The sequence below is a fragment of the Otolemur garnettii genome, unplaced genomic scaffold (genome assembly GCF_000181295.1).
Source record: "Otolemur garnettii isolate 467f Iridium unplaced genomic scaffold, OtoGar3 scaffold00007, whole genome shotgun sequence".
Taxonomy (NCBI): domain Eukaryota; kingdom Metazoa; phylum Chordata; class Mammalia; order Primates; family Galagidae; genus Otolemur; species Otolemur garnettii.
Genome location: NW_003852402.1, coordinates 17,710,139 through 17,724,249, shown reverse-complemented (window position 1 = coordinate 17,724,249; position 14,111 = coordinate 17,710,139). Strand labels below are relative to the sequence as shown.

General features: G+C 43.3%; 1 protein-coding gene across 3 annotated transcripts in view; it reads left to right on the top strand.

Moving 5' to 3' along the window:
• STAB2 (stabilin 2) overlaps positions 1–14,111 on the top strand; it is a 137,278-nt gene that overhangs the window by 36,040 nt on the left and 87,127 nt on the right. For all 3 annotated transcript variants that reach the window (XM_023509399.1, XM_023509400.1, XM_023509398.1), the window contains 8 exons: positions 2,321–2,454; positions 3,383–3,465; positions 4,759–4,908; positions 6,714–6,857; positions 7,446–7,502; positions 8,064–8,186; positions 12,635–12,688; positions 13,302–13,382. In XM_023509399.1, coding sequence (XP_023365167.1) covers positions 2,321–2,454; positions 3,383–3,465; positions 4,759–4,908; positions 6,714–6,857; positions 7,446–7,502; positions 8,064–8,186; positions 12,635–12,688; positions 13,302–13,382 — 826 coding nt within the window. The remainder of the gene's footprint in view (positions 1–2,320; positions 2,455–3,382; positions 3,466–4,758; positions 4,909–6,713; positions 6,858–7,445; positions 7,503–8,063; positions 8,187–12,634; positions 12,689–13,301; positions 13,383–14,111) is intronic.

Here is a 14,111-nt window from a genome sequence, read left to right as displayed (position 1 = left end):
ATGTGGGGAAAGGAAACCACTGTGATGGGGAAACAGATGGTTGTCGTGATCACAGAGGTTTAACCTCTGATACCACATCCCTGTTTACCCGCTCAGGAAATATTGCCCACTAGTGGTGCCTAACAAGACTGGACAAAGTGGCTTGGTGCCTGTAGCTCAAGGCAACAAGGTTCAGTGGCAAGAGGCTTTTCCCAAAGCCTCAGAGTATTTAGAGTACACTTAGAGCACTTAGACCCCCGTAATTCCATGCCCTGATGGTTCCAAATCAGCTTCCAGGGCCTGGACCTTGGACCCCCCTCCCCTCAGGGTATAGCCCCAGTATGGCTGTTCACAGCAGGTGGAGGATGAGCCAGTGTTACCTTCACCACACTCAAGAACACACCTTTGGCCCAGGTTCTACTGAACTACTTATTGTTTGCCATAGTTTGGGCTGCTATAACAAAGTCCACTAATCTGGGTGGTTTATACATGCAAACAACAAAAATTAAAATTTGTTTCTCACAGTTCCAAGGCCAGAAGTCTGAGATCAAGGAGCCAACATGGTCAGGTTCTGGTGAGGGTTCTCTTGCAGGTTGCAGAAAGCTATCTTCTCACTGTATCCTTACGTTGCAGAGAGAGGACTAGAGAGATCTCTAGGGTCTCTTTTATGAGGGCACTAATCCCCTTCACAAGGGCCCCACCCTCAGGACCTAATCACCTCCCAAAGGCCTCATCTCCTAATTCCATCACTGTGGGGGGTAGAATTTCAACAAATGAATTGAGGGGAGAGTGACACAAACCTTTAGGCCATTGCATTTTTCCTCAAACATGTCAGGATATTCCCAACTCTGGGATTTTACACACACTCTTTCTTCTAGAACATCTCTGCCTCCTCCACCTGCCCTCCACTCACCTCCTCTGAGTCAGACTAAAACTCTGATCCTAAAACTTTGATGCTCACTTCAATTATCACCACCTCTAGAATGACTCCCCTGTTCTCCCAGTCCACTCTGATGACTCTTCTTCTGGGTTTCCAGAGCACCCTGAGTGCTTCCCTGAGAATTTATGGCCGAGAACTGTAATGGGTACATAGCACAGTGGTGGTAAGCACAGACAGGCATTGCTGCTTAAGGCTGTGTGGTCTTCAGTGAGATACTTAACCTTTCTGTGCCTCAGTTTCTAAAATGGGGTTAATAACAGGACCCTCCTCCTATGGTGGTTGCATTAAATAAGATACCATAGTGAGATCCTTACAAGAATAATTATCGTTAGTGCTATTAATAAATGCTAGCTATTATTGTCATTACTGATTTCATTACTAGAATAGAAAGTTCTCTGGGGTCTACATTTTATTCACCTTTGTTGCAACACTTACAGCTGTGATCGCTGCTACAGAGAAGAGCTACATGGCGCCAGGAGAGTATGTGTAATGGTGACCTGATTTGTAGAGAGGGAGTGGAGGAAGAGAAGGGCAATCAAGGAAGGCTTCCCTAAAGAAGCTGCAGAGATCTCAGCTAGGAAGTAGATCAGTAGTTCTGATTCTTTATTGTCCCACAGGCTGACTTCAGTCGCTTGTTCTGATTCGGACATTCTGCAATAGAGCCCTGGAATCTATGTTTACACATACTTAGCACTCCAGGGGATTCTGATGCACATGGTCTCTTGATCACACTTTGAAAAATACCAAGACAAAGAGCATTTAGGGAGGCCAGGCGCAGTGACCCAACCTGAATCCTAGCACTCTGGAAGGCAGGCGCAGTGACTCAATCTGAATCCTAGCACTCTGGAAGGCAGGCGCAGTGACCCAACCTAAATCCTAGCACTCTGGAAGGCAGGCGCAGTGACTCAATCTGAATCCTAGCACTCTGGAAGGCAGGAGGATTCCTTGATCTCAGAAGTTCGAGATCAGTCTGAGCAAGAGTGAGACCCCTATCTCTACTAAAAATAGAAAAAATAACTAGCCAAATGTCATGGCAAGTCCCAGCTACTCAGGAGGCTGAGACAAGAGGATCTCTTGAGCCCAAGAGTTTGCGGTTGTTGTGAGCTATAATGCCACAGCACTCTACCCAGAGCAATGGAGTGAGACTCTGTCTCAAAAATAAAAAGCATACAAGATATCTAGTGTTTGTAGATATGCTTAACTTAATAGACAGACATTTCTTGAAGGCCTACTTAATGTCAGGTACTATCCTTGGAGTGCTTGCTGTGTTTGTGGCTCTCTTCTGTCTCTGTTTTCTACTGGGATCCTTTGCTTCATCTGTTAAAAGAGGCTGTCGGACTGTATAATTTCAACATTGAACAGCTCTAAGCCCCTGAGAATGTGTTTTCACTCTCTCTGTAGATGCACTTGCCAGAAAGGTTACGTGGGCGATGGCTCAGTGTGTTATGGAAACATTATGGAGCGACTCAGAGAATTAAACACTGAACCTGGAGGACAATGGCAGGGAAGGCTGACATTTTTCATCACACTCCTGGGTAGGCAACGACGGGCACAGATTTCTGCATAGAAGACAGACCTCTTTCAGGCAGGGGCAACTGCAATTGTTCAGAAAAGAAGGGCTTGTCTATTGGGATCAGCCTTTCCAGGGAGGGGTCGTGCAGGTGGGAGGGAAAAGGCAGGTGGCTGTTTCCAAGCAGACAGGCAGGAGTTAGTACCAAGAGATCTAGCAGTGTAGGGATTAGTAGGCAGAGAGCTGAGGGTCCGGGGGTCACCCCCACGGTAGTGAGAGCATATGGCGGGAGTGTCCTAGGCAGACTGGACCATCAGTTGTTTCCCTGGACAGAGCTCTGTTGTCACCTTCCCCATCACAAATTCTGGTACACTCAGCCTCCTGTTTGAGAACAAGAAGCCAGTCCTGGCCTCCCATGTTGCCCAAGATATGTAAACAGGACTGGCTACATACATCAAGGGCCCAGAACAAGATAAAAATGCGGTACCCTTTGTTCAAAAAATGATTAAGCATTTCAAGATGGCAACAATAGAGCCATTAAACCAACCATGGGGTGCTTCCAAGCTGGCCTAGGAAGCAAGGGCTGCATCTTTGCCCCCTGGGATGGTGACAGCTCAGAAGATCAAGCACAGGTCAGGGACCATGGGGTTTTCAGAGGACTTCATCATACCTGAACTGCTCATCACAGGGGATCCCTAAAGTCAGGGCTGTGACTACAGGGAAACCCTCACAACCTTAGATTCAGAACCTACTGGGGTGCTGGCTTCAGGGTGCCTCGCATTAATGCAAGGATAATGTTAAGTTTACACAGAATTTAATAGGGAGCTTCCCAATTGACATAAGGTCTCAAAGACCCACTAGAACACAGAAGGGCATGAAAGGACCAGTGATTACCTTTATTTCATTCCTCCTGTGCCAATGACCCATTTGTTTTGTATATTTTGACTCCTAAGACAAAGCTTACGCCTGGCCACTAAGTTACCTGGGACCGTTCACTGTGCTGTTGCCCACAGACAATGGATTGAAAGGCTTCAATGTGAGTATCTGAAATAACCCTACACCCAGGGGCTGATGTGAGAAGCCTTAGTAGGCAGGACTTCTTTGTATTTAAAGTTAAAAACTCCACTAAAAATAAACTTACTGATGGTGATTTTTTTTTCTGATGGTGATTTTTTGATAAATATATTTAAGGGAAATGTAACATTCCTACAGAAAGCACCCAAATTGTTAGTGTATAACTCAATGAATTTTCCCAAAGTGAATGTACTTGTGTATCTAGCAAGTTCATTCCCAGGACCCAAGAGGGCCCCCTCACTCCCCTTTCCAGTCCTAAACCTCTAAGTTTATGTGATAAAATAAGATTTGCATGATGTAACTCACTTCCCACAAAATTTAAACTAATAGGTAGTTTTGTTTCTTTAAAATCTTTAGAAATGGTAACAGTAATAGGTTAAACAAGAAGACAACGTCAGTCTTCCACGTAAGCAGCTGTTGTTGGAAATAACATCACCCAGTGGGAATGAATCTTGCAGTGGTTGGCGGATGTGTCCTAGTATGACAGAATCAATGAAATAATTACAGTTGGTTTAACAAAAATAATGGACGAGTAGATTTATATAAAATTAAGGTTTACCTTAATCCAAGATATTTGGGGATAATAAATTTTGCTGCGTTGAATCAAAACCCAGTAAATTCCAGGCTCTGTCACTCAAGAATACCACCATCATTAATCTGTCTGAGATTTGTCTGTCTCTTATTAACCTTCAAAAATGTCCATACACCCCTTCTATTGGGGAGAATGAGCAAATATTAAACACGTCTGGGCTAGGCACTGTGTGTGCGGTCTCATGTTTAAAGTATAGGGTAAGTTTACACAGAATTTACAAAGTACCTATTGATTATTGACTATGTAGCAGCGACAAACTATAGATTTGGTCCAATATATTTAAAAATCTTAACTTTTCTATTCAAAAGCACCATCAGTCCACTTGCTTTACCTTCTTCTTTCCCACAAAACTTCACATTTCATTCTCATCCATCTCCTGGGTTCAAGACAGATTTCTTTTTCCTTGTCCTTTGTCACTTTCAGCGCTATAGCAGCCTCCCAGGGTTGAGGGTACACCACGAATTGCCACCAACTCCCCAGGTTTCTACTTCCTTTAAGGCCCAGCCCAGGTTGATTGTGCTGGTGGAAGTCGTCTGTGTCTGAAAGCCCAAACCCAAGTTGGGGTGCCCTGGTGTTGCTGCTTTAATACTAAATAAAGCACAGTCTGCATTACACAAAGCTCATCTTCTCCTTCCAAGAGTCAGGCTGGCTCTCTTTTCCTAGGTGAAAGAGCTTTTGATGAATAGTGGAGCTGCTCAGTTCTTTGTGAAACTCCACATAATCGCGGGGCAGATGAGCACCAAACAAATGAATCACACACACACCTTCTACACCGTGACCGGCCAGTCAGGGGAAATCAGCAACGAGGATAAGGTAAGAGTCTCTCTGGTTGTCACGTCCAGAACAAAGTTGTCCACCAAGCCGATGCCGTAGCCTCCTTGCTCTTTGTTTATCTTGGGGTTTGTGAAAGGTTACTAAGACCTTCTTTCCTTATTTCCTGTGTGCTAAACACCTCCTACAGCAAGAAGCAGAGAAACCCCCAGGAAGGGCCAGGGAGGAGGGGTGGGCTGCTGTGTAAAGGGGATTATGAAGCATTTGGGTTTGGTCTTAGTTTTCAAGGCAATTATCCTTCAGCTGCCAGCAGGAAGGGGAAACTTTGCTGTAAACCTCTTTTCTGGAAGCATCAGCATGAAGCCAGATCAGCATTCCTCTTAGAAAAGGAAATAGATTATCTGTTTTAGTTAGCTAGAGTTGGTCCACCTTCTCCAACTTAATGTACCATTTTTCCTAATGCCAAATAACTCTTTTGTGACTGGGGAGCAGATGATTAATCAACCCTGTGTGCATGTGTATAGGCACATGACCTTGACTATTACATTTTACCAAATATCAGTAGTTAGTAAATAGATCATTGAGTACTTGTTCTATGCAAAGTGCTGAAATAAATCTTCACTGGTATAAAATTCATATAAATTCACAATCAGCCTGTGAAGGAAGTCCTATTATCATTCCTATTGTTCCAATGGGAAAGCAGAGAGGTCCCATAGGGAGTGCCAAACCCAGGATTCAAATGTGGGCCTGCCTGACTCCAAAGCCCACATCTTTAACCAGTCTTCTCTGCTGTGTTATGAGGTTGAATGGATAAATGGATGGATGGATGGATGGATAAATGGATAGATGGATGGATGGATAAATGGGTGGGTGGATGGATGGATAAATGGGTGGGTGGATGGATGGATGGATGGATAAATGGGTGAGTGGATGGATGGATGGATGGATGGATAAATGGATAGATGGATGGATAGATAAATGGACAGATGGATGGATGGGTGGATAAATGGATAGATGGATGGATGGATAAATGGGTGGGTGGGTGGATGGATGGATGGATACATGGATAGATGAATAAATGGGTGAGTGGATGGATGGATGGATGAATAAATGGATGGATGGATGGATGGATGAATAGATGGATGGATAAATGGATAGATGGATGGATAAATGGATAAATGGATAGATGGATGGACAGATAAATGGGTGGACAGATGGATGGATGGATGGATGGATGGATGGATGGATGAATGGATGGATAAATGGATGGATAAATGGATGGATGGATGAAAGGATGGGGGGATACAGAGATGGGTTGATGTGTGGATGGATAGATAGCAGAGATGAAGGTGTGGCTTCCTTTCTCACAGGCACATGCATGTATTCACTTGCTCATACATTGAACAAACATTGCCAAGTCTATAACTTGTAGAAGTCATATGGGAGGAAAGGGAACTAGCTTCGGTTACTCATTCAACAGATATTTTTTACTGTGTGTCTTCTCTGTGCAAGACACTAAAGTAAGTGATGAATTTACAGAAAAGGTGTACAATTTGCCCTTATGGAGCTTGCAGTCTTTTAGAGGAGAGTTTTTCTTATGCCTTATCCACGTTCAACATACAATAATTGTCAGTAATTTCACACATGATCTCATTTGGTCTAAATGAAAACCCTGTGAGGTTAACTAAGCAGAAACCATCCTCCCTGTCATAGATTCAGTGACATCCAAAAATCCTATAACCAATAAGTAGCAGACTGAAGGACTCAGGACTTCTGAGTTCTAATACAGTGCTTGCTTCTTTTAGGACAACACATTCATTTTATTTTATCTTTCTTTGGTGTTTTAGGATAATCAACTAAAGCTTAGACTCTATGGAAGCCAAAAGACGGTAAAAATCATACAGGGGGACATAGTTGCTTCCAACGGGCTCCTGCACATCCTCGACAGAGCCATGGACAAGATAGAGCCCACCTTCGAGAGCAACACTGAGGTGAGATATTCCAGGCAAAAGTAGTGTCAACCCAAACCCATCTTCCTTTGTTCCCTGAAGAGTCACATCCAAGAAGAAAGTGATCAAGCACTTGTACTCGTCTTTCATTTGTCCTAGGGGCTCAGGCAGAAAAAGACGGGATGATTTTTCCATTTTCAGTGGGATTCTGTCTAAGTCCACAGAAAGGAAGAAAGGCATACAGTATGCACGTGGGAAAGATCTGGGTAGTTTTAGTTAAGTTTCACCTCTTTCTCAAGCACATCAGACTATTCAGTCCAGTGACCAGTTGTCATGAAATTTTAAACCTCATGCTTTATGGAGGAGGAAAGTTGTCGCTGCAATAAAATGTATTTCCTCTCACCAATATGACGAACCCCCAAGGCAAGTCAGAACAGGCAAGTCTGAACTCCCATTCAAAGGACAGCAAACGTTTGCGTAATGCATTACAGGTGGCCGACTTCTTTCATATAGCCACACGCACACATACCCACACTCTATTATCAGTGTCTTAATGTTAGGGTTTGTGTTTCCTAAGCCACCTTGTTATTTTTTATTTTACTGATTTTTAAGCAAAATGTCTCTTTTTAGCAAACCATAATGACAATGCTACAGCCAAGATACAGCAAGTTCAGATCTTTGTTAGAGGTATGTACTTTTCATGAATGTTTTGAAATTTTTTTGATGTCAAACACTTTATAAAATTAGCAGGAGTGTCGATTATAAATACTTTCTAGGAGGGCGGCGCGTATGGCTCAGTGAGTAGGGCGCTGGCCCCATATACCAAGGGTGGCGGGTTTGAACCCCCACCCCGGCCAAACTGCAACAACGGGTGTCGTGGCAGGCACCTGTAGTCCCAGCTACTTGGAAGGCTGAGGCAAGAGAATTGCCTAAGCCCAAGAGCTGGAGGTTGCTGTGAGTTGTGACGCCACAGCATTCTGCTGAAGGCGACAAAGTGAGACTCTGTCTCTAAAAAAAAAAAAAAAAAAGTACTTTCTGGGGAATTACTTCAAATATTTGTCTGAGGCAGGTGGCAGATACAAAATTTCATTTCGTCCAGTCTCCTACACTTAGCCTGCCTTTTGCATAGTTTATTTACTAAAATTCTTGTTAATGTTATGTATAGAGATTATCAACCAACCTACTCAGCAATGAAATATGTCTGCTATACAAAAAAAAAAAAAAAAAAATTCCATTTCCCAAATTCAGGAAACCAATGTGGGACACGCCTTAGGTGAAGATGGAGTTGGTGGACCCTACACCATTTTTGTTCCAAGTAATGAAGCACTGAATAAGATGGGCAGCACTCTCCATTATCTCCTTTCTCCAGAGGTACTGAACCCTACTTACACTGATGACATTGTGTCAGCTTCATTGTCTCAGTCTGTGTCCAGGCAAGCTTTGACTAAACTAGGGCTAGCAAATAAGTAGCACATATATCATTACCTGTTCTCCTACAACCAAGGCAGACATCACTAATCAATCACAACATTCTGGAACTAAGTCCAAATGTGACTTTAGTCTTCTCAACAGAATTCCAAGTAGGTCTGATCAGTCAGTTAGACTTACGCAGGAAATAAAATCTATTTGCAAACTCAGGTCTAAATGATTGGTTTGATTTGTGCTGGCTTTTCTAATATTTCCTAGTAGTAAAATCAACATTTTCATTTTAAGTTCTCTGCATCTATAAAACTTCCTAGAGAATGAAAACTAAACTAGGCCAGGCCTCGGCTAAGCTTTAAGGGTAAATAATGTTATTTGTAAATGCTCCAGCCTTTTTTATCTATGCTTTCATCTCTCTTCACAATATCATGGGCCCTTAATTCTTTTAAATTCCCTCTAAAAAAGGAGATTGTCTTCTTCATGCTAGGGTATAAATGAATGAAACCATTTAAAGTGTTTCCCAGAAATAACAGCCTTAACATGAAGAGAAGGAGAGCTAATTATGGAATGTTGTTCATCAGAACATCAAATAAAACATGAAGGACCGGCTCAGCGCCTGTGGCTCAAGTGGCTAAGGCGCCAGCCACATACACCTAAGGTGGCAGGTTCTAATCCAGCCCAGGCCAGCCAAACAACAATGACGGCTGCAACCAAAAACTAGCCAGGCGTTGTGGCGGGAGCCTGTGGTCCCAGTTACTTGGGAGGCTGAGGCAGGAGACTTACTTGACCCCAGGAGTTGGAGGTTGCTGTGAGCTGTGATGCCACATCACTCTACCCAGGGGGACAGCTTGAGGTTCTGTCTCAAAAAAAAAAAAAAAAAAAAATGAAGGACGACAAGGTTTCTTCCAGTGCCCTAAAGTCATGCCACCATCCTGGCAATAGAGCAAGATTCCCTATGACAGATCAATGTTAATTATGCAGAATGGGGGGCTTGAGGCAGACTCCAAAGCCCTACCCCAGACATTGTGATTTAGTGGTGCCAGAATGAGGCTAGAAATAGATCAGCTGGTAAGCACCAAGTCCCTAACTCAGGTGGTCCCGAGCTATACTGTTTTGGAGATTCTAACACTGGTTACCTGTTTGTTCTAGGGCTTCACATGAATATATTCCTTTCTAGAATACTTTTGGGTTTCTATAAAGGATATCTTGCTTTCAAAAAACTTTGACTTGATATAAAGTTATCAGGAAGATAAATCAGAAGGTAATGTCGTACATTACAAACAGAAGTTCAAAATATGAAAGGATTTGCTACAGGTTTCCAATAAAAAAAGACAATCTCCCAGGGTCTTCCAAAATAGGATATTACCGTTAAAATACGAATTATACTCAAATGTTCTGAAACCTAGCTATTGCAGAAAACCTGTTATACCTCTCTTTCGAGCTCACATTCATGTGTCAAGTGAGCTAAAAAAAATAATTTTGTTCCCCTGGGAAATTATTATACTCCTGAGATTATATGGCTTCCCTGAGTGCATAGCTTCTAATTTGATACAGATTTTTTTTTAATAGTAATAACAATAAAGGAGTTAGCAGGCACTAATTAGGTATACTTAAAATTACAATAAAACTTTTTAACCAAAATGGAGGAAAAAATCTACTTCCTTGCTTTTTTGTCAAGCACCTTCGTTCAGAAAACTCCCTTTCTTCTCCCTTGTCACTCCTGAAGATGGCTCACTCAGGCTTTCAGTCAGTGTCTGATCTCTTCTCAGATGGGTTTGGTGAGATCTCATTGGTAACTGGAAATTAACCTTTGGTAAGAATATTTACACCACAGGAACTAGAGAGCCCCTGGCTCTCAATCCTGTTTCCTTCAAAGGCAGTACTTTTCTGCCTGCAAAGAATATAAAATTTCAGGTCTCTTTGTCCTGAGTTAAAAATTGCTTTTCTGCCTCAATTTTGAGGTGAGACTAGAACAACCACACGGGCCTCTTTCTCAGATACGAGACCTGTGTGGGTTAAAATTTCTCAACCTGCAAGAAGCTCTTTCCCGCTCCAGCTTTCTTAATAAGCATCCTTTAGCTTTATCTTCAAGGAACAACCTCAGCTGGGGCCAGGAAATGGAAAATAAGCTGGTTTCATCAGAAGAAGGGTTTCTAATTCTGACTTTGGAACGCCATGTTTCCTTTCCAGCCTATCTTTCCACTTTTTCCGGAAGCAAAATTTTGATCTGGACTCATTAACTCAGCCTGGCAGAGACCACAGCTTCTGATTTTAAGCCCCATTTTATAGCTTCATCACTGACCTAGACAGAAATCAAAGCAAAGAGAGCCAGAGACTTGCCCTTGACAGTTCACGCATAACTTGCAAGTAAAATGGGGAAAGGGAGGCAGATGCACAGCGTTCAAGGTCATGTTAACAACGTGATAGAAAAACTCTTCTTCTGCCTCTGGCACCCAAGGCCTTGTATTTCTGATGTTGTTGTTTATCTACAACAGTAGGCAGGAAGTTAAGTGTCCTCATAAAGAAAAGATTTCCCTTAACAGCAGCAGCCTCTGGGCGCATATCCTGTTGATCTGAACCATAGTGGGGTGAATTCTAATCAAACATGGCACCCGCCTGGGGCCAGATAAGCTTCTAGGCACACACAGTGGCGGAAGTGATTAATTCCTTGGTCTCTTTCAAAGACCTTGATAAGGTCTTCTCTCCCTTATCAACAGGATTCAACACCAATTAATTCTTGGGGCCTTAGAAGTGGATCATCCAGCTGATAAATGCTTTCCCGTAGAAGCAGAGGGCTGGAAGGGATCCTCAGTAATCCCTCTCTCTATTTTGCAGGCAAAAACTAAGATCCCAGAGTTCAGTGACGTGCTCAAAGTCACACATAAGCAGAGCCAAGACCAGAGCTCATCCAGGATCCCTCCCCAACTCCTTTACATGTTTTTTGCATAAATGTTTACAGAGAGCCTAATGTGTGCCTCATCCTATGCTGGCTGGGGATGGGATAATTAACGAGCCAGACAGGCCCAGCCCCTGCCTGCAGGAGTTTGCAATCCAGTTTGCTCAGACATTTCCCAACATTTGTCCCACCCCTTCTGCCCCTGAGCTGAGGAGCATGCAATAACATTGTTTCTGCCTGTGAGTCCCAACCTCTGAATACCATGGAGTAGCTCCAAGGGGAAACTGAGACCCAGAGGGTAGGTGACTTGCTCAGGGTCATATACAACTGAATAAGGGCTGCAGAATCCATCACTTCCAAGGCCAACTAACTGGAAGTCAACATCAACATTTTACTGATTACCCTGCCCTGCCCATAAAGCTATCGACTTATAGATATGGTGGTCATGTAATTTATCATCCATACCAGGACGCTTTTGAGAGTGAATGGAGCTACCCTAATAAGCCAGGTAACTCTCCCTACCTACAGGTAACTCCCCTGGCATAGTGGCCAAGGTCAAATGCAGAGAGAAGGCTGGGTGAGCGGAACTCTGGCTCAGAGGGTTTTCTTTCAGCCTGGAACTCACACTGTTGGAACTTGTCTCTAGAATGATCAGCCTCTTGGGATGTTACCAGGGTCTTGATCTGTGATCCTTCGCCTTTCCAAATCAGAGGAACTATGGCTGTGACACTTAAGGGCTTTGGAGCTTGTAACTCACAGCTCTGACTCCACTAGGAGATTGCAGACACATCTCACCAGATCCCTATGGCCACTGCCTTCTTTCCCAAAATATAGTGGTCACCAGGCTCCTGGGCTCTGCAGCCTCTCTCTAGGGACTACCTGTCCTGTCTATAGTCCCCTCTCTGTGGCTAAGATGCTCTTTTCTCTACCATTGCCTCAGTTGTCTGAAGCATGAAAAACCTTAAAAAGGGCTTTGAAGGAGGAACAAGCTTTTTGTGGAAAAGGTAGTCAGGGTCCTTGGGACTGCATATTCCTAAGTGACCACTGTGTGGTCTGACAAACAGACATTTATTTATGGAGCAAGTGAAATAATCATATATAGTTAGAAAATCCAGAATGTAGCCTTAGACATTCAGAGGGACTGACAACCAAGGCTAATTCTTAAGCTCATGTCACGTATAGTTTCGTAACCTCGGCCATGTCTTTGAAACTGTGTGTTAACAAACCTAGAACGGGCCAATAGTTGTTGCTACCTCAGAGGGCTGTTGAGGAGATTAAATGAAATGTGTACATTATGTTTTCACAACCCCTTCTTCCTAAGCGTGGAAATTTGGTGAATGTTAGCTGTTTTGGAGATGGGATTTTTCTCACCCCAGACTTCCAAATACAGAGATTAGGGTCATTTATTTTTCTTGATCACATGTACAAAGTCAAGAGGCTCCCACAAGAGGGAGAATGTTGTGCATTCATCATTGACTAAAGTATTCTGATTCCTTTATAGGGATCTCGGAAGCTTCTGGAACTTGTCAGATACCACATTGTCCCATTTACCCAGGTAGGCCCTCGTTTTTCTGCCTCTACTTTTTCCCTGCTTTCAAGATACCACATGTGAATTTCAATATTTTGATGCTAAAAAAATTTGTGACATTTGTTCTTTTTCTGTAGCTCTGAGGAAACCCTCAGCTATACGTAATGAGTCTGTTATCAGAGAGATCGTCAAAGCCATAAAAACTCATGACATTGAAATCCCCATTATTTATTTCATAAGCTTTTAAGGCTATTTTTTCCAGGGAGGACATTAAGAACTCAGGATTCAGCTGGGCAAGGTAGCTCATGCCTGTGATGCTGGCACTCTGGGAGGCCACAGCAGGTGGATTGCTTAAGCTCGGGAGTTCAAAACCTACCTGAGCAAGAGCAAGACCCCCATCTCTACTAATTAAAAAAAAAAAAAAAGGCTAGCTGGGTATAGTGGCACACGCCTGTAGCCCCAGCTACTCAGGAGGCTGAAGCAAGAGGATGGCTCAAGCCTAAGAATTTGAACTTGCTGTGAGCATGATGCCACAGCACTACCCAGGGAGGCGGAGTTAGACTCTGTCTCAAAAAAAAAAAAACTCGGGATTCAGTCAGTGGCCCCAAACGTCTCTGTTCATTTTTTCTTCTTATTGTAGCTTGAAGTGGCCACTCTCGTCTCAGCCCCTCGCATTCGGAGCATGGCCAACCAGATCATACAGTTTAACACCGCCAGCAACGTAAGTGAACGCCCACCCCTGCTGTGGTTTGCTCCGATGATGACTATTCATCAGGTTGTCCTGGCTCCACGCTACCCCACAGGCTTAAAATCCTTACCATCCTCTCATTCATTTGTCCCTTCTTTCAGCAAATATCTGCTGAGCCATCCAACATGTGACAGTCCACACACATGCAAGGGAGGAAGCTGTGAAAAAGGCAGACACACCCAGCAGAGAAAACGGACCTTAAACAACTCATTAGGCAATCAGTTAATTATTTAATTGCAATTGTAATGAGTGCCCCTCCCCCAGGGGGAGTTGAGGGGGCTGTGAAAGCACCTAACGGGAGGCATCTAAGAAAATCTAGAGGTCAGGACATCCTCAGCGAAGAGGGGAGAACTTGGTCAGGCTTTGCAGGATAAGCAAAGTGAATAGAAGAGACTTCCAGGCAGAAAGGGGAGCACGTGCAAAGACCCTGAGGTGTGAGAGAACCTGACTTATTTTTTTTCTGTGCACCAATAAAATTTTATTTATAAACATTGAATTTTAAATTTCATATCACACAACATGTCATGAAATATAATCATTTTCTTTGTTTTGAACATTTTTCTTTTTTCTAGTGTTTGGGATTCATGAAGGGTACAAAGAATTGGGTTATACTGATTGTACTTGTTAGGTAAAGTCCCTCTTATAATTGTGTCCTGCCCCCAAGAGGTGTGCCATACACTGTGACCCCCCATCCTCTCCCCT